At 36.6% G+C, this 24,147-nt stretch overlaps 1 protein-coding gene across 4 annotated transcripts in view; it reads left to right on the top strand.

Moving 5' to 3' along the window:
• Nucleotides 1-24,147, top strand: part of LOC131036010 (uncharacterized) — a 39,839-nt gene that overhangs the window by 2,199 nt on the left and 13,493 nt on the right. For 2 of the 4 annotated variants that reach the window (XM_057967799.2, XM_057967801.2), the window contains exons 2-8: nt 2,546-2,797; nt 5,910-6,020; nt 6,119-6,174; nt 6,494-6,638; nt 10,386-10,565; nt 10,770-11,081; nt 19,377-19,607. In XM_057967799.2, the coding sequence (XP_057823782.2) occupies nt 2,546-2,797; nt 5,910-6,020; nt 6,119-6,174; nt 6,494-6,638; nt 10,386-10,565; nt 10,770-11,081; nt 19,377-19,607 (1,287 nt within the window). The remainder of the gene's footprint in view (nt 1-2,545; nt 2,798-5,909; nt 6,021-6,118; nt 6,175-6,493; nt 6,639-10,385; nt 10,566-10,769; nt 11,082-19,376; nt 19,608-24,147) is intronic. The other 2 variants (XM_057967800.2, XM_057967802.2) reach the window with 2 other exon arrangements.

The following is a 24,147-nucleotide window of genomic DNA, read 5'->3' on the forward strand; positions in this document are numbered from 1 at the left end:
GTTTGACTCCCTCTTCTACTGCATATTTTTCCTGCCTTTAGTTGGATGTGCCACATTTTGCTCTATTCTAAAATTCATGAGGCATTATTGTAATTCGTACCCTTTCGTTGTCGATTTTTTACTTGAAGTCGGGTTCGATCCCCGTAGGTGTACATTTGCAATAGGAGGTCAAAAATCCAGTAACAATGGATGCCCACTGTGTATTGTTTTATTTCTTTGAGGTCACATGTTGAATACATGTGGACAATCATTTTGTGTCTTTCATTCAATTAGCTGGATGTATGTTATGTAATAGGGGTCACATGTTTAAACCCCTATAGACACCCATTTTGTATTTTATGACATCACAGGCTCAATTCCTATGGACAACTATTTTGTGTTCTATCATTTTGTAAGAGCAGGTCATTGTTTTAATCTCTATGGACAGTTATTGTGTGTTTTGTCTTGTGAAATTTTGGCTATTTGAGGCCAGAAGCTCAATCCCCCTGATGCTGTTGTTGTAATAGGATGTCCCAGGTTTCATTCTTGTGCTTCCAGTGCCTTTCAATGTTTTTTGGCCATAAGTTGTATATAACAGATTTTGTTCATTTTGATCACACCTATTTTGGTAAATAATAAATTCCCTTGTAAACCTTTTTTTAGTTGTTCATGCCTTTTATTGTTAAATTCCCTCGTAAATTTCAACCCATATTGTTATTTCAAGGTCACATGTTCAATCCATGCGGTCAATCCATTTGTTGCTCTTTCATTTTTTGTGGTCAATAGTTTAAACTCCTTTATGCCCCTATTTTGTGATGTTGTATTTTATGGGTGCCAAATTCTTTAGTTTCGTTTGGAAGTTACTTTTAGTTCACATTTTTGACATCCGTTAAACACCATTTTTGAACTCTTTTGATATGAGGTTGAAGGTTTGATTCACATTACTTGCACCGAGTTTTTAATGTTCATGCCTTTTATTGGATATAGAAAACCTTATCCTCTGCTCGCATTTTTGATAGGTGAAAATATGCATAGCTTGATTTGATAATGGCAACATTACTTTATTATTACTCCACGCGCTTGAAAATTATAATAGCATAATGACTGCATTATTATTCCTTGTTATCTAGGCAGCCAGCTCATTAGTTTGTCGCTGAGGCTATCATCATGGTGAGTGTTGTTTTTTGTCCCCTTGTAATCAATAGCTGACAGGGTTAAATTCCATAAGTTGCAATATGCATGACACACTTTTTTGGGCTACCTCTTTGCTTGCATAGAAGTCATGGAGTTAATCTGCACAGACACATATTATATTCTTTATATAACAATGGTTGCAGGTTCAATTAGCTTATTCAGTGATTTTGTGTCTTTTTTGAAATAGCGGGTTGCAGTTTTACTCCCAATGGAGATCCATTTTTTATATTTTTATAAACATGGGCTGCAGTTTCAACTAGGCACCCAGTGACTCCTATATAATATAGAAACTCCCATGTTTCATCACAGACACCTTTTTTTATTATCAGTAATGGATCAATCCCTGTGGGCACCCATTTTGTATTTTTTGTTACTTTAGGGCTATAAGTCATCGCAGATACCTTTTTTATTATCATCGCAGATACCTTTTTTATTATTAGTAATGGATCAATCCCTGTGGGCACCCATTTTGTATTTTTTGTTCCTTTAGGGCTATAGGTCTACTCCTCATGAGGGACTCCTTTTATGGGCTAATGTTGAGGTCACCAGTTGAATCCATATGGACACCCATTTAGTGATTTTAATAATAGGTGACAGATTCAATCCCTGTGGATGCTCATTTTGTTTTTATTTTTCCATTTTTTAGGTCACATGTTCAATCCCTCTTTTTTGTAATAGGAGGTCACTTGTTAAATCCTCAGGGCACTCACTTGGCATTTTTGGTTTTCAAAGTAGGAGGCACATTACCAATTTCCATGGATACCCACTTTCTGCTCAATTTTGTCGGTTCAATGTTTCCACTATTTTGTTACTATGAGATTTCATGTTCAATTTTGCAAATAGGAGATCGTAAGTTCAACTCCTGCAACATCCATTGGTATTTGAATGTTTTCCTGGCTTTAAGTGACACAGTGTTTTCTTTTTTAACACTGTACTACATAAACTTTTTTTTTTTCATTTGTTTCTATCATCTTTCTTGGTTTTTCACCCTGTTGCTTATGATTGACAAGACTGAGAAATCTCAGTGTCTTTGTAGCACTTACATAGCATTTTGATATATATGCTACAACCACCTTGGAAGCTTCATGTTTCTTTTTGCAACTTGAGAGTACATGTTAAGAATAATTGAAGTATTTTCAAACAGTTTGCTGACATATATTATTGTTAACAATAAGGCATAGTCTTGAATGGGATTGTAGAAGTCGATTGTATTGTATTACCTTTATGGTACAAGCTTGTTCTTAGTCTTGTGTTTGAATTACTTATAAAGTTTGCATGTGAATCTTTAAATAGTCAATGTTACTTATTAGTTTTGTTAACATTGTAAATTTTCCTGATGCTTTGCTTGACTCCTGATTTGGTATTTTTACAGATAAAGCATGTGCAGCAGGCTAACATACAGCTGGACAATGATTTAGGTTCCATCTCCATTGAATCTGGTCTGAGCAATAATGAGGACTCCATGCAACAGGGCTTGCATGAAATTGTAAGGCAAAGAGAGCAGTTGCAACGCATGGAGATAGATCTTAGAGCACGGTTTATTGCTCAGGCAGATGTATTTCGTATCCAAACTGAATTTGAAGAGCAGACAAAACAGCATGCTAGCATTGTTGCTAGCCTCCAGGTACACAGAAATTATTTTTTGTAGTATTTTATGTGTCTTGAGGTTTAACCACTTAATGTCTATTCCCTCTTCTTTTATTTACCTCTATTTTGTATTCTTTGTTTAGTTTGTATTTCAAAACCCTGGCTCACATCTATGTTGACGCAAATCTTTGGTCCATTGCCATCATGAAAAGGGATTCTGTGAATGCTCTATATTCAATTCACTTGTAGGTGCTAGTTTCGTGGTTTACCATTCATGTGAATAGTCCCGTATTAACAATGAATTATTATTAGAAAGATACTGGTTTTATTATTTCTCCTCCCCTAATGATGATGTGGCAAGGGCAATCTTTCTTTTGAGATGTACTGTCACTCTAGATTTGGTTCCCTTCTAAGAATGGAAATTGTGCTTTTAGAATGGCTTGTGATATTCACTTGTTGATTTTGGTTTGGTAGCTGTCTAGAATAACATTTTGATTTATTATAATGTGTTCTTATGTTATGTTAAAAAGAGGATAACTTTTCTCAAATTGTATTGGTGTTTAATACTTAATAGCAGTGTGTATATCATTACATGCATTTAACATTGTAGCATGAATTCATCCATGAAGCGTAAAGACCAAATATGTTAAAAAATGAGTAAACGCAAAGTCAGAAGCACGTTTTACAGACTTATATTGAAATGCTTGCAGATGTCATTTCATCTGAAGTCCGAATCCTGCAACTTTTGAATCATCAGTGTTGCCATCAGTAATGAAACTTACAATATGCATGATACTTCTTAACGATGTTACTGACCTGCGCTAGCTCATTAGTGTTAAATTTACCTTGCCTTCATTGTGTAATTTAAAAGTTGCATTTTTAGAACTTATATCACCCAATTGATCTAAAAACAAATTAAAAACCTGTAGGCATAATTACAAGGTGTAGGATCAGGCAGTCTTACTAAAAACCTGTAGGCATAATTTTTTTTTTTTTTGATAGGTAAAATATTTATATTTATTATTATTAATAATATAGTATAAAAATTACAAAATCTACAAAAAGTACAGGGGCCACCCAAAATCAGCCAGCCAAGCCCCCGCCATTGCCAAGCTACAGGGGTACAAAAGAGAGCAACCACCACCCCTGAGCAGACCAAAACCACCCATGACCATTGAACAACCAGGCCCAACAGAAAGAGACCCCACCCACCTAGAGAGACAGAACCTCACCCTGACCATACAACAGACCACGTGAGCCGAAGATCAAAACACCGGCAACAAGGAAGCAAAGCTACTATTCATCACCCGCTGCTAACTGAGGTCCCCGCACTGTCCACCACCTTCCTCTTCACTTTTTTCTTCGAGCCCCTCAAAGGACCTCGTTTCCTTCTTTCTTCTCCCTATGAACTTGATTCAGCCATGGCCACCACCTGCTCTTCCTCTTCTCGCCGCTTCCGGTTCTCCATCCTTAATAGAAAATTTGAGTTAACCTAACCCAATTTGCACCGCCACCCTTGCACCTCCCTGTCCTCATTTGCACCCCAAAGGAAGAACAAATGGAAAGGAGGAATCACCACCAATTGCAATAAAACCTTCACCAGGGAAGGCTTGTGTCAAAAAAGTCGCCGTACCCAAACTCCACCCTGTCTTTAACACAGGGTGCTACCAACCGCATAGCTTCCTCCTTCTGGTACATACAATTCCATGCACCATGCAGCAAACATAGAAGAGATATCGATATTTGTACGGTATCAAAATACTGCCTCCAGAAATGAATTGCCCAACGCTGTCTTCATCCAATGCAGAAATCCGTTATCACTGTACTTGAAAACCCATTTCAAACGCTCATTTGTCACCCTCCCCAAAAAGCCACCATGGGCTTGAGCGTCTGTAGGAAAAAAATTGCTTGCATTTTAGCACACTCTACCAAGCAAGAACAACACTAACACCTAGCTGCCTCCGCACAATAGCTTCACCAGCAAGCAAAGAAAAAACATCCTTCCTTGCCAACTCAAGAAGACTTAAAACACTACTCGAAGAGGGAAATGGCGGCACACAATAACTGACCATTAATTATCAGACGCACTCACCCCCGTACCATCCAACGAGTTTGCTCCTACTTCCATCCTGTCATCTCAGGGAAATTCACAAATCGGCTCTTCAATCTCTGCATTAACTCCTACTGCTTTTTTAGAAAGTACGTCTGCTTCCACATTGCCCATATGCCATATGTGCAAAATTTTAAAATCTCTGAATGACGATAGCAAGTTACAAGTTGCCTTTACCACCTTATCTAACTTCTAGTTATCCGACCCACCTTTAATTATGGCATTATTTATAATTTGCGAATTGCCTTCCAGGCGAATCAACATGATCGAGAGCAATTTGCCAAGTTTGACTGCCAAATAGGCTGCCCTAGCCTCTGCCATGTTGTTAGTGGCCACACCAAGCCCCTGTCTACTCCACCCCATAACTCTACCTGTGTAGTCACGAGCAATGCAACTGGCTCCTGCTGGACCAGGATTACCATGCGAAGCACCATCGAAGTTGATCTCAATTCATCCTGGATCAGGAGGCTTCCAAACCACCTTCTCATCTGGGACTTGAGGAGGATTAACCCTTCTAGCCCCATTAACAGGCCGTAGGCATAATTTCTTAATGGCAAAGAAATTGTTTAACATAAGTTTGAATGTTCAGACAAACTTATTACACATATACTGTTGCATAAAAGTAAAATGGATGCTTTTGTTTTTTTTAAAGAACAAAATTGTGTGGTTCACTGGTCAAGATAATTAACACTAATTAAGGATGCGACTGTAATTGAAAATTGTGTATGGTAACTTGACAAGATTTTCATTCTCTTTAAGTGTCCTTTTTTTTCAGATGTAGAGTTGTTTCATTTATTTTGAAAAGTTTTAATTATTGCATATGTACCATCTATTACAAATGGTCACTTTTATGTATTTTATACCTCTAATTTGTTACAGGAGCAATTGAAATACAAATTTTTGCTACCATTGAGATAAATCCCTATATATGATTTCATTATATTGGTTATAAGAAAGGGTTTCTTAATTTTTATCTTGTAATTTATGTTTATATTTAAAATTCTAGAGTGCATCTTGATCTTGTATGTATCATTAACAGGAGCAACTAGAACAAAGGGACCATCATATGCGTGATTTGGAGCAACAGTTAGAAGAAAGGCAGAGACAACTTCATGTGAATCAGATAGAGATCAATGAAGCAGTGAGTCGGGTTTTTCACATTTCATTTTTTAAGCTCATAATTGTTACCATTACCTGACCTAAACAATAAAGTGCTCTCAATATTCCTCTTTGGTTTGTGTTTTCCAGGTATGGGCTAAAGATGGCCTTCTTAGAGAGCAGAATAATGAGCTAGCTACTTTACGGTATGGATGTAGAAATGAATCTGCCTAAGATAGAGATATTTAGTGTTGCCATGTTCACTTCATCGTGTAAATTTGGTGGGTCAAATGTATTCTGAATTCATTCAAGACGTGGTTCATGGACTTCATATCTATATGGTGCAAATTGATGTAAATGTTTATGAAACATTGATGTTTAGTGATAAGTAGCATATTCAAGCATTATAACATTTTGATGTTATCAACTTTAAATCATAATAACTAGCATATTCAAGCATCGTAACATTTTGGTGTTATCAACCTTAAATAATAATGACAAGAGTCATCATTTTTTGAACTTCAGAAGGGAATGTGAGACAGCACTATCTGAGCAGAAAGCAACAGCTGCACAGTTGGAATCTGAGAGAACACAACATCTTACAGAGTTACAGGATTTGAAGGAACAGCTTCATGAGAAGGAAAGAGAAATTCATGAAATCGAGGAGCAGGTAATGCACATAAGTGTTTTTGAATGGTTTGTTCCTCCACCAATCTGTTTTTAGTACTGCTTTAATTCATTAGCATGATAATGTAGTAGTAGTTAGATTCTACATGTGCATTGTTACAATTATTCAGAATTAAGAGTGGAAGAATTAAGGAAGTATGAGAATATGGGTAGTTCTATAAACATTACAGAATAAATAAGATAAATTAGGCTGGGGTCCCATGAGATGGGCTTCCTAAAAAATAGAGCAGGTGCTGCAGAGATTTTTTAGGAACTTTTTAAAGCGGGTGGTCCCATGAATTTCGTAGCACAGTTCTGCTTAAAAATTTAATCTCGTAAATTGAAGGAAGTTGGTGGTCCCATGAGCAGCAGTGAAAAATGAAATAATTTTTTTTTTCTATTTTCCCCAATGTTACCCCGAGTTTCTGGAACGGGGATGGCAGGGGACGCGTTTCCGGGACGGCAAATTTTTTTGCCAAATTTGGGGACGGCGGGGGACGGCAAAGGGGACGGCTATTAAAATATAGGAAAAATTTAAAATATATAGGAAAATTTCAAAATTCTAAATGTTCATATGAAAACATGGATAAAGCATGCATACATACATTATATTCATATGAAAACAATAAAACATGGAAATAGCATGTGTATGATACTATGAAAAGTTGAAGACATTTTAGAATGTAAATTCTGAACATACAACATTGTTAATACTCAATAGACAATATGCAATTATGCATTCATAAATCAGAATTTCAATTCATTCACATTGTCAATATGCATATCATAATAGATATTAAAGAAATAACATACAAAATGTCAAAACAAAGAGGTTAAATTTTCCCTACTTCTATCGACGCGGTTTCCCCCCATATTTTTCAACGGGGGTTTGGGGGCAGCACCCCCAAGGTGGGGTCAAGGGGCAGCGCCCCGCGAGGCCAAAAAAACTTATTCTTTCATAAAGGTGTTGGGTGTTATTTTTCTATTAACTCGCCGAGTTTGGCGATTTTTGGGCGATTTTCTAATCTCTATGTCAAAATGCCCAAAGGCTACACTGCTGCCATATAGTTTCATTGTCAAAATTATGAATTAAATTAATGTTATCTTTTAATTTTTTTATTTTTAATAACAATTTGAATTAATAAGGGGCCTATATTAGAAAATTTAAAAAAAAAATTGAAAATATAACTTTTTTTATTTTTTTAATATTTTTCAATGGCCTTAGATAAGGTGGACGTCTGGCCATCCTCGGGACGGATTGGGGATGTCCCAGCCGTCCCCAGCCGTCCTTGGGACATATGGACGTCCCCCAAGGCTAGGGGGGACGTCCCCGAAAGGTAGGCGTCCCCCCGTTTCGGGGACGTCCCCTAAAACTATAGGGCAATTTGGGGACAAGGGGAAACGTCCCCTGGCGTCCCCAAGTCCCCGAAACGTCCCCGGGACGGGGACGGGGGTTTTTAGGTCGGGGACGCGTCCCCGGGTAACTCTGATTTTCCCTCTAAAATTTTTGGCAGTACTCATCTCAACTCTTTTCTGATTGCCAAGTGGCAAATAAAAATCCTAAGCTGGTGGGGCAATTTCTAGCTATACCCCATTTTCACCCGCTCAAAAATGGAAGCCTAGAAATTAGGAGCTTCTATTTTTAAGGAGCAGATTCCAAATAATCCTGTAGCCCCCAAAAAATCTCCATGGGACCACCTCTTCCTTAAAAATAGAGCTTAAGCCCCCCATGGGACCCCTGCCTTAAGACACCACCTGGACAGAGGTTAAAATGGCTAAACAGACTGCTAAATGATGTGGCTTTCAATTAAACTTCTTGCTTCTCTATTCAGCTGTTTTATTACTGCTTTACTCATCAGCATAGCAATATAGTAGTGGAAAGATTTTGACATGAGCCTTATAATAATTCATAATTAAGAGTTTCTGAGTTATAAAGTATAAGAACATGGTAGTTGTATAAACAATACCAGAATAAATACAATGAAAATAAAATATTACATATAGGCAAGTCAAAATGTGTGAACAGAACTTGTGGAATGCTTTATCTTCCAATTACATGGCATCTTTCAAAACCTGGAATCTGAAATTTGGTGTCCTTATGCTTCATAGAAATTTGGTGTCCTTATGCTTCAGAATGATCAACAGTGTTAGGAAACCATGGTCTTCTTTACATGGAGCCGTAACAATGATGAGTGGGTGGTGGCAAATGCTCCTCCAACTATCATTCAGAGTTGAGAATGGCTGGATTAAGGAAATGCGAGAATGGGTTTAGTTGTATGCACAACAGAGAATAAACAGAGTGTAATTATAAACACATACTTTAAAGATAACAAAATGTCAGAACAATCTTCTAAATGTTTGATATTTGAATTGAAGCTGAGAACAATGATAGGAGTATTAGCAACCCATAGTTCCTGAAGGAAAAGCCCAAAGAATGCATCTAGCCTACTAAATGATTAATCAAATTTCAGAATTATGAATAAATAATAATTAAAGAACTAACTAAAAATATTTGAATAAAAGTGATGAAGATGGGTGGTGGAAATCGGATTGGAAAGGTGAGAGAAGGAATCTGGCAGGAACCTTGGGGCAGAGGATGGGGAGGTTGCTTGTCCGTGAATGGTGGTGGATGGGTTTCGAAGAAGAATGGTCAAGGTTGCAGTCAACTAAACCTGAAACAGGATTTCAATCAACTAAACAATCTAAGAAGGTTACATAGAGGCATGGATGAGGATGAATTTGAATACTGGCATCTCATGGGAGTATGGCAATTTCTTATTGAAACCTTGGAATGAACATGGTTGTGGTCTGGTACATGAGTGTGTGTGTGTGTGTCTGCATATCTAATTTTTAAAGATTAACCAAACGAAGAAAACCTGATGAGCTGAAAATTTTCGTGAATCAGAAGAAGGAACACTTGGGTAGTCAATGAAATTTCATTAGCTGGTGAAGAGAGGAGTCCCTGCAAATAGGAATTATTTCTTACAATCATTGAGTACCTTTTTAATAGTAATTGGCCAAGTGCAATGATCTTGTATCCATGTATACATCTATTCCAAGATGGCAAGAAATTTGGGTTTTATAATTTTATCCCGTAACTTATGTCCATTTCTCTTTCTGAAATGAACCCATGGACAAATTTAGGGATGGCAAAACATTGTAACTGAAGTAATTAATTCTACTCTGTCAAAGAATTGCATTCCATATGTTATTTTTATGACCACTTTCACGTGAACAAATGTACTGTAGTCAAATGATGCTGCCAGGCTTCTTTATGGAAAGAAACGAATTTTGCTGATAATTTGTACTACAATTTTTGTGTTGGAGCTTTCAATGGCCCCATTAAAAATTCCAATTCCTCTTATCCATCAAAATTTTCAGCTTTTGATTTTGTTAATCGTAATCACTAAAAAATAAAAGGTGAAAGGTCTTCATGTTTTAAAATGTCCTGTTCACTTTTTTGTGCTCAAATCATTACATTCTATTACTGGAAAGAAGTCAACTCAAGAGGCTGAACGCACAATGCACGAGTGTAATTAACATTTGACATCATTGGTTGTAAATTTTTTTTAATTTACAGTGCAAACGTTACTGCTTAATCTTGATTTTTTTTAATCATGGTACATTTTTATTGCTCTCTTGTATAATGAGCATACCAACTAGAATGATTGTTTGTCGAAATTTGTTTTACCTTGTTTACCAACTTTTGATTCTTGTACAAATTATGCTCTGTATCTTTTATATTTTGCAGAGGAGGAGTGCACAAGAAATGCTTTTATACAAGGATGATCAGTTACGGGAAACTCAGACATGGCTAGCACGCTTACAGGAGATGGATGCTATTCATGTGAACAACAGTCACAATTTGCAAGTAGAGCTGAGAGATCGTGTTGATCAGTTCAACCAATTTTGGTTAAGTTGCCAAAGACAGGTTGGTTCAGAAATGATTTAGTGGATATTTTATGCTGCAATGCGTGATGAGCAAGAAACTCATAAAAGTAATAAAGGCAGGAGACAGTCCTTAAAATTTTCATATTGTACTTGAGCTTGTTTTAGTTTAGAGACATAGGATAGAACTTACAAAAGGGTTGATTTTGCTAATAGTATCTACCATTGGTTTTTACCATATGCATAGCTGGCAGATCAAGAGAGATACTATGTACAAACCATTCAGCATCTACAAATTGAGCTAGCTGAAGCAAGAGAACAAAGTCAAATTTCCAAGGATAATTTGAGTCTGAATCAGAGTGAATCAAAAGAAAAGAAGCAATCACATTCAGAAAACAAAGGGGGTAATCAATATAATGTAAATGGGGATGCATCTTCAAAGACAAGCAAAAATGGAAGTACATTGGTGCTGAATAACCAAGCTAAGGCTGGGATGATACCAAATGGCAATGTAGATGGAGCTACTCCTCTTATTCTGGTCCGTGATCTGCCTGCTAAGGTAAGCTTTAGGAGATTTTAATGGTACAATAAAATGATTGTTTATTAATGTGTTATGCGCGATCAGATTGTAGAATCTGACAATAGGCCTGCCAAAGTTTTCTCCATGGTTTTAGATAACATGCTAACCTGACAAATATTACTTGGTTTCCATTATGTAAAATTTAAAATTAGGTTTTAGCATCTAAACTGAAAGTATGCATCATGTTTTCACGCAATTAGCTAGTATTTAAATGTGAAAGGTCATGGATGTAACCCAAACAATAGAATGCAAAATATCTATAGAATTGTGAGATGCATTTTATAATATTTTATAATATTTCCTTATGCTAACTTCTACAGCACCTCTTAGAACATCTTTGACGATATCTTCAATTTAGGAAACGAGTAGCAAATATAGATTCATCTTGTTGGGTTCATGCTTACAAAGAGCGTACTGCTGATAATATTATCCTGTTAAAAGCAAAATGCTTAGAGACTACATCTTGTTTCATCAGAATCCTCTTAGTAGAGTGATTTTGTTTTAGTCAAGTAGTTCTGCAATTGCACCATTTTTATTCCATGAAACTCATTCATGAGCGTATGATTTAGCTAGCTTAGTCTAGTTGCTCAAGTATAGATTTTTAACACTGACATTGGTATGCCATTTGATCCAGATATGGAAAATATTCTTTAAATCTTGGATATTATCTGGTGTCTCTAGATCCTCCCCCTATTCGTATGAGCTGGGTTTGGGTGCAGGTTCGGGGCTGGTTCCTATTTGGGTTTGCGTAGGGTCACTCTTGGGCACTTTGGGTTCTGTTGGTGTGTTTTTTATGCACGTGCAGCTCAGAATAAAATACCCAGAGATATCTTATTCTCTCTTGATCAAAATCTTCTATGTGCTAAGCAGACGAATTATGTGATCACAAAGAAGACTCAAAGGTTTCAGATCCATGCGGATAGGTTCGGTTGGTTTGTTGTGATATGTTGGTAATCTCAAGGGGGACTTACATAATTGTTCGAGGAGTGAATCAATCAAAGGATTTTGGTAGTTGTTGACGCTTGTAACTTTCTTCTTTTTTGGAATGATTTTGCAATAAACTCTTTTCGATCCTACTTCTACTAAGACTTGGAAAAAAGGGTGAGGGTTTAAGAAGATAATTCTAACCCTAATCTAATCTTATGAATTCTGGAGATGGAAATTGCAAAAGTGGAATTTAAACCAATTCTTGCTTCGCCATATTCAACAACTACACAAGAACGGTGCTATCTTCTAAGGGACTAGAAAGATTTTTGCATGACTCATTCACCAACATTTTGAACAATGAATAAAGCAATAAAAGTTAAATTTCTTTTATTGGTTCAGGTTAACTTTGCACAATAATTGAAAATCATCCAATTATCAAATGTATGAACACACATTATTCCACATTGGGCAATTCTATCAAATCCTTCTTTCAATCTAACAATTTGAAAATGAAATATATTCTATTGAGAGCCAAGAAACCATGCTAACTTGCAAAAGTAGACAAGAATTCACCAACAATTGAACAAGGGATTATGTCTTAGCGCTTAGGAAGTATCACTACAACAATTTCTTAGAAATCCCCCTCTTTACAAATGAGAGGAGGATTTATATAGGCACCTTATTACAAAGCAACGACCTAGATTGATCCATGATCAATGGCCAAGATTAATAGATAAAACCCTAATTAGGGTTTATTGCAAAAAAACTCCTTTTGGCCAATTAGAAAATTACAATATTTTGGATAACCAATGAAAAAATAGGAGCCATTTAATTTAATATCTTGCACTTGTTGAGTTTGGTTCATTGCACCTAGACATGTTTGACTTGGAACCCTTGAATTGGTTGATTGATGGCTGGGATGCCACCTCAGCTTGCCTTGCAGATTTGATACCCCATCATGAAGAAGTGTTGACACCTTTCTCTTGGATTCTTGAAGGAAATTCAAGATGATTAGAACATTTTCTTCATTCTCATTGTGGCTTATATTATTGCTCCTTGGTGTGAAATCTTTTGTGTTCACCATCATACTAAAGTTTTTTTTATGTTTGAACTAATCCTCATCTTCACTTTGATCTTGTGCTTCTTGAACAATCCTCCATGTTGACAAGTTTTTTTTCTTTTGATTTTGGATTTTTGAAAGAAATCCAAGGTCGATTTTGAGTCTTTTATCCTTTTATGACTTGATCTTCTTGAATGTCTAGATGAAGTGTAAGTCTTTCTTTGTTCCATTCATCTTTGGATTCCACCTTGAAGTGTGAATGTTGTCCTTCCATGCGTTGACATTTACCACCTGAAAATCATGAAAATTTTCTTAAGTTAGAAAAAAAGGTTTTTACTTAAAATCAGACTTAGTCAAGTCTGGAACAACAAAAATCAGACTCAATAAATATTTGGAAATTATGGAACTGAGTCTGAGGGTATTATGAAAGATATTCCTGAATTTTCATCAAATTTTTGAAATCAGACTTAAAATCAGACTTAGTCGAGTCTGGAACAACAAAAATCAGACTCGATAAATATTTGGAAATTATGGAACTGAGCTTGATTATGAAATTTAGGAATGAAAATCAGACTCCGAAAAAATTCTGAATATTTGTGAAATTAAGCCTGATTCACGAAATTTCTGCCTTCAAAACTGAAAAAAAAGACAAAAAAGCAATACTCAAATTCGAAGAATTTTAGGTGGAAAATCATGTGCAAGTCTGGAAATCAGAAATTCAGACCGAAAGAAGGAATTTTGAAGGACTTGAAATCTTGAAAATCCGCCTTGAAAATATTCATGGACCTGAAAATAATGAAGAAATTATTCAACCTGGCCTTATTTCTTCCTTAGAAATTATTTTGCACCTGCAATTTCTCTTTAAATCTGCTTAGAAACTTGAAAGGAATTCTTCCAAGAGCTCGAATTTTCAAGTATGAGAGGCAACTTGTGAATTAATGAATGCCATTGTCTATGTTTATAGGGAATTCAATCCCTGCCTTGCCATGCTTTTGTGTTTTAATGAGTTTCATATGAAACGAATGTAGTCATGCTTTGGACTTGAAATCGAACCTTCCCTTTTGTTTTTTTGTTTTAATCCAATGGTCATTTCTTTTTCTTTGCTTTATTCTAGATGCCTCTTTTCTTGAGTGAACTTCACCTTGCTTCTTGTTTTTGTTTTAATTCACCTCTTCCAAGACTAAGCGAATTCCTCGTGTTTAGCTTTTTTTTTTGTTTTGTTTTAATTCAGTGAATTTCATCCTTGATTTTGACTTTTGTTTTTCTTGTTTTAATCCATTTTAACTTCTAGCCAAATTTCACACTCTTTCCCTTGGGCAAATTTCTTTGGATTTCATCTTTTTTGGTTTTTAATCAAACTATTTATTCAACAATACTTGGGCGAATTGTCTTCGATTCCATACTCAACCAAACCTTCCCTTCTCAACTTTGGCGAAGTTTATTCTTGCTTTTCCACGCTTTCTTTTCTTCCAAAACTTGCCTTTGTCCACCAAGGGTGGACTTCATCATGACTTGGGGATTCTTCCTAATCCCTAAGGCGGATTTGATGTGTTGGTAGGGAATCATTCTAATCTCCCTAGGTGGAATTGGTAGTAGGATAATAATTTTACTCACCTAGAGGGCGGACTCGTTGATGGATTGGAACTTTTACATTCTCCAAGGGTGGACCTGAAGTGAGGTCAAGGAAATTTCATGTGCCTTAAGCAGACTTCGCATTTTGAGTGGAAATATTTACCATGCTGCCACACTTATCCCAAATTTCTGACTTTTTCCCTTCTCAATGTGCCAACACTTAACCGTTATATTCACCTATTCCTTGGGTGGACTTCAAGGTGTCTAAGGAATTTTTACCAAGGAGGGGGGGACTTTGCTTGCACTTGAGGAGCATTTCCATCACCTTGGGCAGACTTTGCTTTGGTCCATGGGAGTTTTTCACTCTCCTAGGCGAACATTATCATTGGTTTGGGAAGTTTTCCAAGTAGCCAAAGCGGACTTCATGTTGCTTGAGGATTCTTCCTCTCCATGCCGTGGGCAGACTTGGTGTTGCTTTGGAAATTTCTTCATTGCCGAGTGAACTTTGACATTTAAACAAGAAAATTTCACCATCCTTGAGCAAACTTCATGCTTAGTCAGGAATTTTCTTGACTCGTAAGGCTAACTCATCACTTGACCAAGGAGATTTCTTTTTTTCCCATAGTGAACTTCAACATGAAACAATAAATTCCTCCATGGATAGGCATTCTTCATGATTTGAACAATGAATTTCTTTATTTGAGTTCTAGTCTTAGTCAAATTCTAGTGATTCCAATTAGCTTTTTAGAAACCTTCCTCTGGATTTGAAAGCTATTTCACCCTCGATTTGTTTTGGATGGTCTTTCTTGACTCTTTTTTGATTTGATGACCACTTGTGATCCTGGAAAAAGCAAAAACCAACTTTCTATTTTTAGAAAAAGAAACTTGAAAAAGCAGGTTCCTGGATTGCCCCCAAAATGCCAAAAACAAAACTTTCTAAAATTAGAAAAAAAACAAAAAGCAAAATTTCCTAAAAAGTAGGAAGTTGCTTGAATTGGTCCCAAGAAATTGCTATTTTACTCCTTCGACCTTTATAAGCACATTTGTAGCATCCAATCACTCTTTTGAACATTCCTTCTCGTTATTGATTTTGGTGACTCCCCCAAATTTCGAAAAACTTGACTCATTTGCAGAGGGGAGAAATTAGAGACAAAACCCCAAGACGCTAAGACACAATCCTAAAAAGCAAAAAACGAGGGGGTCCCCATTTGCAATGGGGCGATGTGTGATTACGTCACAACAGGTTCCTCTACTAGTTGACCCCATACCTTTAAGAGCCTTATGATGAGGCGGTGCCCCTCAACCCCATTGGGGCTGTTGCCCCCAAACTCCTATGAGAGGTGCCTCCCCTCAACCCTATTGGGTTCTCCACTCCCAGACCTCCACTAGTTATAGTTATTAGGATCTCTTATGATGTAAGAAACTTGAATACAAACCTCCAAAACCCTCGTAATGGGGCATTGCCCCTCAACTACATTGGGGGCATTAGGGGTGCCGTTCCTCAACCCCATTGTGTTCTCCACTCCTAGACCTCCATTGTACCTTTACCTTTAATAATTGCCTTAGTGAAATCCAAGGGCTACATGGAATCACACACTCTCAAGAAACATGCCATTTTATTTGTGCCTTTATTTAATTACCAATAACCCTAAGACTTAGCATGACAAGAGTACAACTCTCAGGACTACCCTAGCTCTCACATTCCTACCCATCCCCAAAAGAATGAATTCATTATAGCTTACATGATAGATCCAACAAAACCCTCTCAAGAAACACTGAATGGAATTCTACCTTATTCAAATAATTGTAGGACTTTGAATGACTAAAATATAATTCTCATTGTGAACTCTCCCTTAATCATTTTCTTCGAGATTTCTTTCTCCTCAATGGAAGGGAGAAGATTCAAAGAGAATGGATTACTAAGAGAAATAACCTACTGGCATCTACCCCAATGATTGTATTTATGCTAGAAGTTTACATGAGTTGACAATGAAGGAAAGTGATGCTTTCTACTTGTTGAAGGAGGAGACCCATGTCAAGCCTTTGGATGAATTTTCACTATATGGTACATGTTTGATAACAGTCAAAATGGTCCAATCATGATGAGTTTAACTGTAATTGAACTCATTGAGGGAAGACATTCTTCCACCATTTCCTTTATTTCTTTCTAGCTTAACGTTTTTCTGTTTATCTGTCCATATGAGCAATTGTTCAAAAAATTTCAGATTGTCTCAACCATTTCAAATAGCCATTTCTACCTTTGTTGAACTCTTATATTGACTGAGTAAATTAAGTTTGATCTGCTGTGTTTTATCTTTGATGTTTATCTAGACTGTACATTTTCTGGATGGCCTTCACGAGGATACCTTCACCTTGTCTTCACTGATTGGGACAACTCTAACCTGCCTTTTCACATACCATTTTGGACTGCTACATATGCAGACTTGTGTAAAGGGGTGTGCAATTTCTCCCTCTTTTTTTGATGAATGGGCTGAACATGTGTGGTAGAACTCGAGTTTGGAGGCTCTCTAACCAATGATGTCCTTCATTTGGCGAGTTATATCAATGATGCATTTGTAGATCTCCTGAAGACTAAGATTTTCAGAATTCCCATATCTGATAATAAGGAAAATCAATAATACAAAACATATGATGTGATGTATCTAATGATAGTGAAAATGAACAAAATAATGCCAAAGAGGTGTGGTGTTTGCAAAATCAAAATATGCATCTTCCTTGCATCTGCCACAAACTTATTGATCCTCAGTTTTGTTGATGTACTTTAGTGCATTGTTTATTGCATTCATAGTACAAGGGATCCAAAAGATATTCCTCTATGTGGATTCAACCAATTCCTCTGCTTGTTTGCACACAAATGTTGCATGAGGACTACATTTTGAGGATTGACCTCCTTAATGCATTTCTTATGATGTGGAACTTAAACTTTGCGTTCTTGTGTTTTTCTAAGTGGTCAATTGCCGAAAGGAAGTAAGGTCCATCTTACATGAATGATATTGATGGGTGGGCAATGTCTAATTAATGCATGGGGACTAGATTTTGAGGATCAACATCCTTAATACATTTCTTTTGATATGGAACTAAAACTTTACATGCTTGTGTTTTTCTTAGTCAATTGCCTAAAGGAAGTAAGGTCCATCATACAGGACTAATATTGATGGGTGGGCAATATTTAATCAATGCCACCTGTTTCTAATGTTGCTGCAGGCATGGGAGACCTATGTGGTCTTCTTCTCTGTAATTAACACATTTACCTTAGAACTAGTTTTGTCCAAGATTGCGGCACAAAATATTATTACTTTCTTTGAATGCCTTAGTCATAGCCTTCTTGAAATAGGGTGAGTGAGCAATGTGGAACACAATTGACAAAAAGACTTTGCGAAGGACATTTTCTGCCTTGTCTAGACAATAAATTATATGTATCCATAATTGTATTGGGAGTTGAACCTGTGGCCTTTCTTTTGGCCTTAGGCTTCACTCAACTTGCCTCAGAAGATGCAAGTGAGGCACTAGAAACCTGCTTTGAAGCCCTAAATTTAGGTGTTGATCAAGTGTGAGTTCCTCACAAACTCCATTTTCTTCGACAATGACATAAAGATAATGTGCATTGACCTTTGGTAATGCTGCCATTGCAACCAAGAGAGCTAATATTGCATTTCCATTGCTGACTGTCTGCACTATTAGCATTGTTTGTACCATTGATGGTTGGAAATTGTTGCAAAGGATTCTGTTGGCTAAATAGCTCCTTAAGGCCAACAAATTAGAATATCAATCAAACTTTTCTGCTATCTCCTCCATTTCCGCGTAATTCTCGTAATGGTAATTCTTGTTGCCATGGCAAAAAGAAAATCACAACATAAACAAAAAACAGCAAGATGTACTTAAATGCAACATGTTCAGCCCATTGGAGGTCCATTTTTTAAAGTTCAACTGCTAAAAGATAAAAAACAACATTTGAGGCAGGTGTCAAAAAGAAAACACTAAACGGCGAAATGTGAACATTCATCTACCAAAGAAAAGGAAAAGGCAAATGTTTTTAATTCTATTCTCAAAATTGAGACAGCATCTAATTATTTTTTTAACAGATTGAACCAATGGACAATGAGATATTCTTTTGACCAATGGTTCGATGTGTTGAAAAATTAGATTGAATGAATAACCAACTTCGAAAAAAGAATAAAAAGCCTATCTTTTAGTTAGGCATTTGTAAATTAAAAAACAATTAATGAGTGATTTTCATACCTTGCTTTGCAGCAAGACTCCTTTTAATCCTCCTCTCCTTTCCATTTTCTTCAATTATCTTTTACTTTTATTCATTGTTCCACGGCCGTTGGGGACGGGGAGACAGGGGGACGTGGGGACTGGGGGGGGGACGCGTTTCCGTTGAACACTGCTTTTATTCTCTTTTGGTAATGTTTAGAGTAACAGACATGAGTTTTAAATGTTTTTTGGCTGGCTGGCCTTTGTTTTTCCTCTATATATTCTTTTGAATTGTTTCTTAATTTATGATGAGGGTGATACCTTGACTTCCTTGGGACAACTTAGGGATGTCATGACATTTTGAGAAGTCTAGACATGTATGCTCTACATGTGTGCTAGTTTGTGTGATATGTATTGTTTAAACTTTTGTTTGGTATTTTGTTTGGTCTTTTAAAGCACGGTGATTTTAATAAAGCCTCATAAAACTGTTCTTAAAGGTGGAGCATGCTGCTGGACTACCTGTTTCACCATCTCCAGTTTTTGGCATGGCCACTGTTCTTCCATCTGATCCAATGGGAATGATGCACCCATTTGGAGTGCATCAACAAAGCATTCCACAGACTTTACAACCAGCTGCTGCCCAGGTTCCTCCACCTCCATTTGGGCAATTTCAATCAATATCTGCTGTTGTTCCTCGCCAAGAAGTTCCGAATCTACAACATCAACAGGTATGCTTGTTGCTATTTTTGAAAATTTCAGCTCCTATGATTAATAATTATGCTGAGAGGTGTAACTAAAGTAGCAGCAAATGGGTTGTAATGGTGTGAGTGTGTTGACAAAACTCCTTTACTGCTGACATATCGAGTGTGTGGCCCAAAAAACTGAAACCTATTTTAAAAATGTAATAAAAAAAATTATATATATATATATATTGGGTACTAAAACTATTTAATTTATATCTCTTATATTATATTCTGTATTTAATATGATAGAATAATTAATCGTAATGTAAACAAAAGTAATCTGTATACAAATTAATAAATAAATATAATTATAGAATTGGCATATTATATTAATAAATTTATATTTTTTTGATAGGTAAATTGTAGGCTTGGGGCCTGCTAATTATATTAACGAATCTAATTTTTATTATATTTTAATTTTTTTTTGCAAGTAAACCTGCGTTGGGCACTGAGGAGCCACAAAAATTGAGTATTGAAGCCTGGATGCTGGTTTGAGTTTAACAAATCCATCTAAAGATACGATTTTTCTATTTTTATATTATCAAACCACAATTTGATCTCAAACTCACAAATCCATCTCAATTTTGTCAACTAAAATAATTAATTGAGCAGCTTTTGAAGCCCTGCTATACCATTTTAACATGGAATCTCAAGATCATCTTGCCTCCATCATTGCTGGTTCTATTTGTAGAAGCCTTCTGGATCCTTACTTTTACTATGATCCACCCATAAGGATTAGTGGCATGTGTTTCATGAGTTGAGGTTGCCCAAGGAGAGTGAGTCATTGATTCTGGGAGAAGAAACTATCATCTTTGTTAGAGAATTATACACCTTACCTGTAACAATTGGAGGGACAATAGTTTGAAGAGTAGGAGCCCTAGGAGAATTAGAAGACTCAATGGAGGCCCTACTAGCATGATCTATAAGGGAATCGATAGATACATAAGAGGAAATGTTTGTGGAGGCCTCAGATGGTATACTTGTTACTGCCAACCACTTGGTGGTGATGTTCAACCCTAGCTCATCAAGTAGCTAACTTGTCTTTGCCTAAGAGTAAACTAAGAAGACTTTTGGAACTTCACAGCCAATATTCAATAGCTAGACATGATCTGCATTTGAAGCCTTGAAGGTAATATATTCATAATCAATCATTGTTTCCAAAGCTTGCTGCCAGCTTTTAAATATGTTTCTTCTAGCAATTTCCTTTACAAATTGAGCCCAACAGGAATTCAAGTGAAGGTAAAATGTGTGTACGTCTTCTCAAGTTTGAGAATAAAAATGAGCTCTCCAAGCATATTGCCAATGGAGGAAAGACATCCACAGACCATAAGTGTAGAAGTCAGTTTGGGAGCCCTTTGTGAGCCTCAGCCAAATAAGATTTGCCCTAGAACCAAGGGCCAGCCTTGATCACAACTTCTTTACCAGAAGTAAATTTGCCAACATTCAAGAACCAACCTTCAGTACACGGACAATGACACATCCTCCTTTAGCCATAGATTTTGGTCCACAATGAGCACATTATTGCTGTAAGATTTAGGAATAGAGAATTCCCTGCAGGTTGAGGCGAGGTTCCCAACAAACTGTAATGCTCAAGATGATTCCCCAGTTTGTCATGGACTCATCCTTGATCGAAGATTGTTTCTGCTATGTGTGCATGTAAAAGAAGATTATATATGCATGCACACATTGCAGAACTGAAACAATCTAGCGAAACAGATGGTAAGAGATATCAATCTAGAGGTGCATGCCTACCTAACCTATATAAAAGATTCAATAAAGACACCTAATATTTAAATTTTATCTTTCACATCATGCCATGTGTAATATTATAGAATAATTAATAATTATAAAAATAAAAATAATCTTTATATGCATAATATTTAATTTATAATTTATATAATTAATATGTATTATTATTGTTATAATAATATTAGTATAATTTTTATAATATCATTTGGTATATATAAATTTATAATATTATTTAATTAATTATAAATTAGTATAGAATCTATAGATATGTTAAATATATCTATCTAAAAGATGTTAAAGAGATGTCAATCTAGAGGCATGCCTATCTAATTATTCTAACCAAATATTTAAATTACATCTTTCACGTCATGCCATATGTAATACTATATTGTATATAATGTTGATTTTAGATCAGATTGATAGCAATAATCAGAAATAACACAATGAACACACAAAACACAAGAGTACCCTGGGAAAACCTCCCTCTAGGAGGTGAAAAACCCAGCAATTAATCTTAGTTTATATTAAGCAATACTCAATATGTGAATTTACAAGTTTACTTCAATACTTGAAGCAATATGAGCATCAGCATATACACAGCAGTATGATGAACTTATCTGCAATATACTTGATTGAAGATGATTTGCTGCTGCTGATCATAGGACCATTCGCTGATCAAGGAGTCAATTCGCTGACCATGAATGATAATCGCTGCCCCAGAATTAGTTCGCTATTCTTGGAGATGAATTGGCTACCATAGGGATATGCTCGTTGATCTTTATGATGCAATTGGCTGTCCTTGTAGTTATATTCACTGACTGGATAATTTCGCTGCTGATCAAGGATGTAATTCGATGTCTTCCATTATGTGTAATGATGAATGAACGAACCATGTATATATATGTGATCTTAGCCACCTAATTCATCCTAGGTCGGCTCACAAGGATAATCAATTAATAATAATATGATGACCTAAACTTGGCGCCCAATATAGGGTCAGCCCCATTGCATTTACAAGTTACAATGTTCAATATAGGGTTAGCCCTATCCACAAGTTACATTGCCCATTATAGGGCCAGAGCAAACTACAAAGTATATTTAATTTTGCACATTTAATGTGACTAAGGCCGATAGGCAAATTATTCACCCACAAGTTACCTTATGGGTAACTCCCAATTTTCATATTTGCAAGTTACATACACATATCAACTTCCTTAATGGTTACAAGTTACATAATGTGTTTGGGTTCAATCCAATACAGGTAATACTTATATTTGATTCGAACTAGCTATTATTTCAACACTCCCTCTTAGCTAGGGAGGATTCTAGCCAAATAACAAATCATCATGGACATTTCCATGATATCCATCTTGCATTGCCCACAAAGGATGGATCCAAAACTTTATTTTGCACACCTGGAAGAAATGAATACACACAAATATATAAATATACATGAACTTCTTTCATGATATCCATCTTGCATTGCCCGGAGAGGATGGATCCACCTTGCATTGCCCGCAGAGGGTGAGAAGAGGTCTTACACCTCAAAACTTCTCTACTGAGAAGAATAACCTGCCACCTTCCTATCCGCAGAGGGTGGTTCCACCTTGCATTGCCCGCAAAGGGTGAAGGAGGTCTTTCACCTCAACCTTCTCCCAGAGAAGGATCTAATGTCACCTTGCATTGCCCGCAGAGGGTGATTCCACCCTGCATTGCCCGCAGAGGGTGGTTCCACCCTGCATTGCCCGCAGAGCGTGGAGGAGGTCTTTCACCTCAACCTTCTCCCAGAGAAGGATCCAATGTCACCTTGCATTGCTCGCAGAAGGTAACTCCACCTTGCATTGCCTGCAGAGGGTGGAAGATGCAACTTGATGCATCACTAGGACTGAGACTCCCTCTCAGCCAAGGCTGTGTTCTCCACAATTTCCAAGTCTCTTCCTGGAGCACAAAAAATTCACTTGAACACAAGTGTTGGCGAGAACATCTACAATCTGCTCATCGGTGTTGACATATTCAGCTGAATGGCACCTTTCTGTACCATATCATGAACATAGTGATAATGAGTTTTCACATGTTTTGGCCTATCATAAAACACAAGATTAACAAACATCTCAATACAATTCTGATTGTTACAATTAATGACCGAGGGTTCCCAAGGTTGCCCAAACAACCTAGCAAGAAGCTTTGTGAAGCCACACTGCTTCATAATGTACTCAGCTTCAGCACTGCTCAATGCAACTCAGGACTGATTCCTACTGACCCAAGAGATTAGAGTAGAACTCAAGTTGAAGCAAATTCCTGAAGTGTTCTAACACTTCCTGCCCAATCAGAATTTGAGTAGCCTTCTAGGGTGATGACAGTGTTGACTAGATACTTCAGCCCGTAGCTAACAGTTTCTCGCAAATATCTCAGGATATCCTTGGTTGCAACAAGATGAACATGCTTAGGTTTGTTCATGAATTGCCTGAAGGGCACTCACTGCATAACAAATATTATGTCTAGTGTTAACTAGATGCATTGAGGATCCAATCAACTACCTGTACTCTGATGGATTTGCAAAATCAGAGTTAGCTGCAGATAAACTCAATTTCTATAGGAGTAGACATAGGTTTACAATCCATCATATCAATGGCATATTTTTCTTGACTAAGGATAAGATCTTTGCCATGCTTCTAGTCCTAGACAATAATGCATTAGGCCTAAATCCTTCATTCCAAATTGAGTGGCTAATTCTTTCTTACATCTAATGATGAGACTATCTCCAACAGTTAGAAAT

The sequence above is a fragment of the Cryptomeria japonica genome, chromosome 3 (genome assembly GCF_030272615.1).
Source record: "Cryptomeria japonica chromosome 3, Sugi_1.0, whole genome shotgun sequence".
In the NCBI taxonomy this organism is placed as follows: domain Eukaryota; kingdom Viridiplantae; phylum Streptophyta; class Pinopsida; order Cupressales; family Cupressaceae; genus Cryptomeria; species Cryptomeria japonica.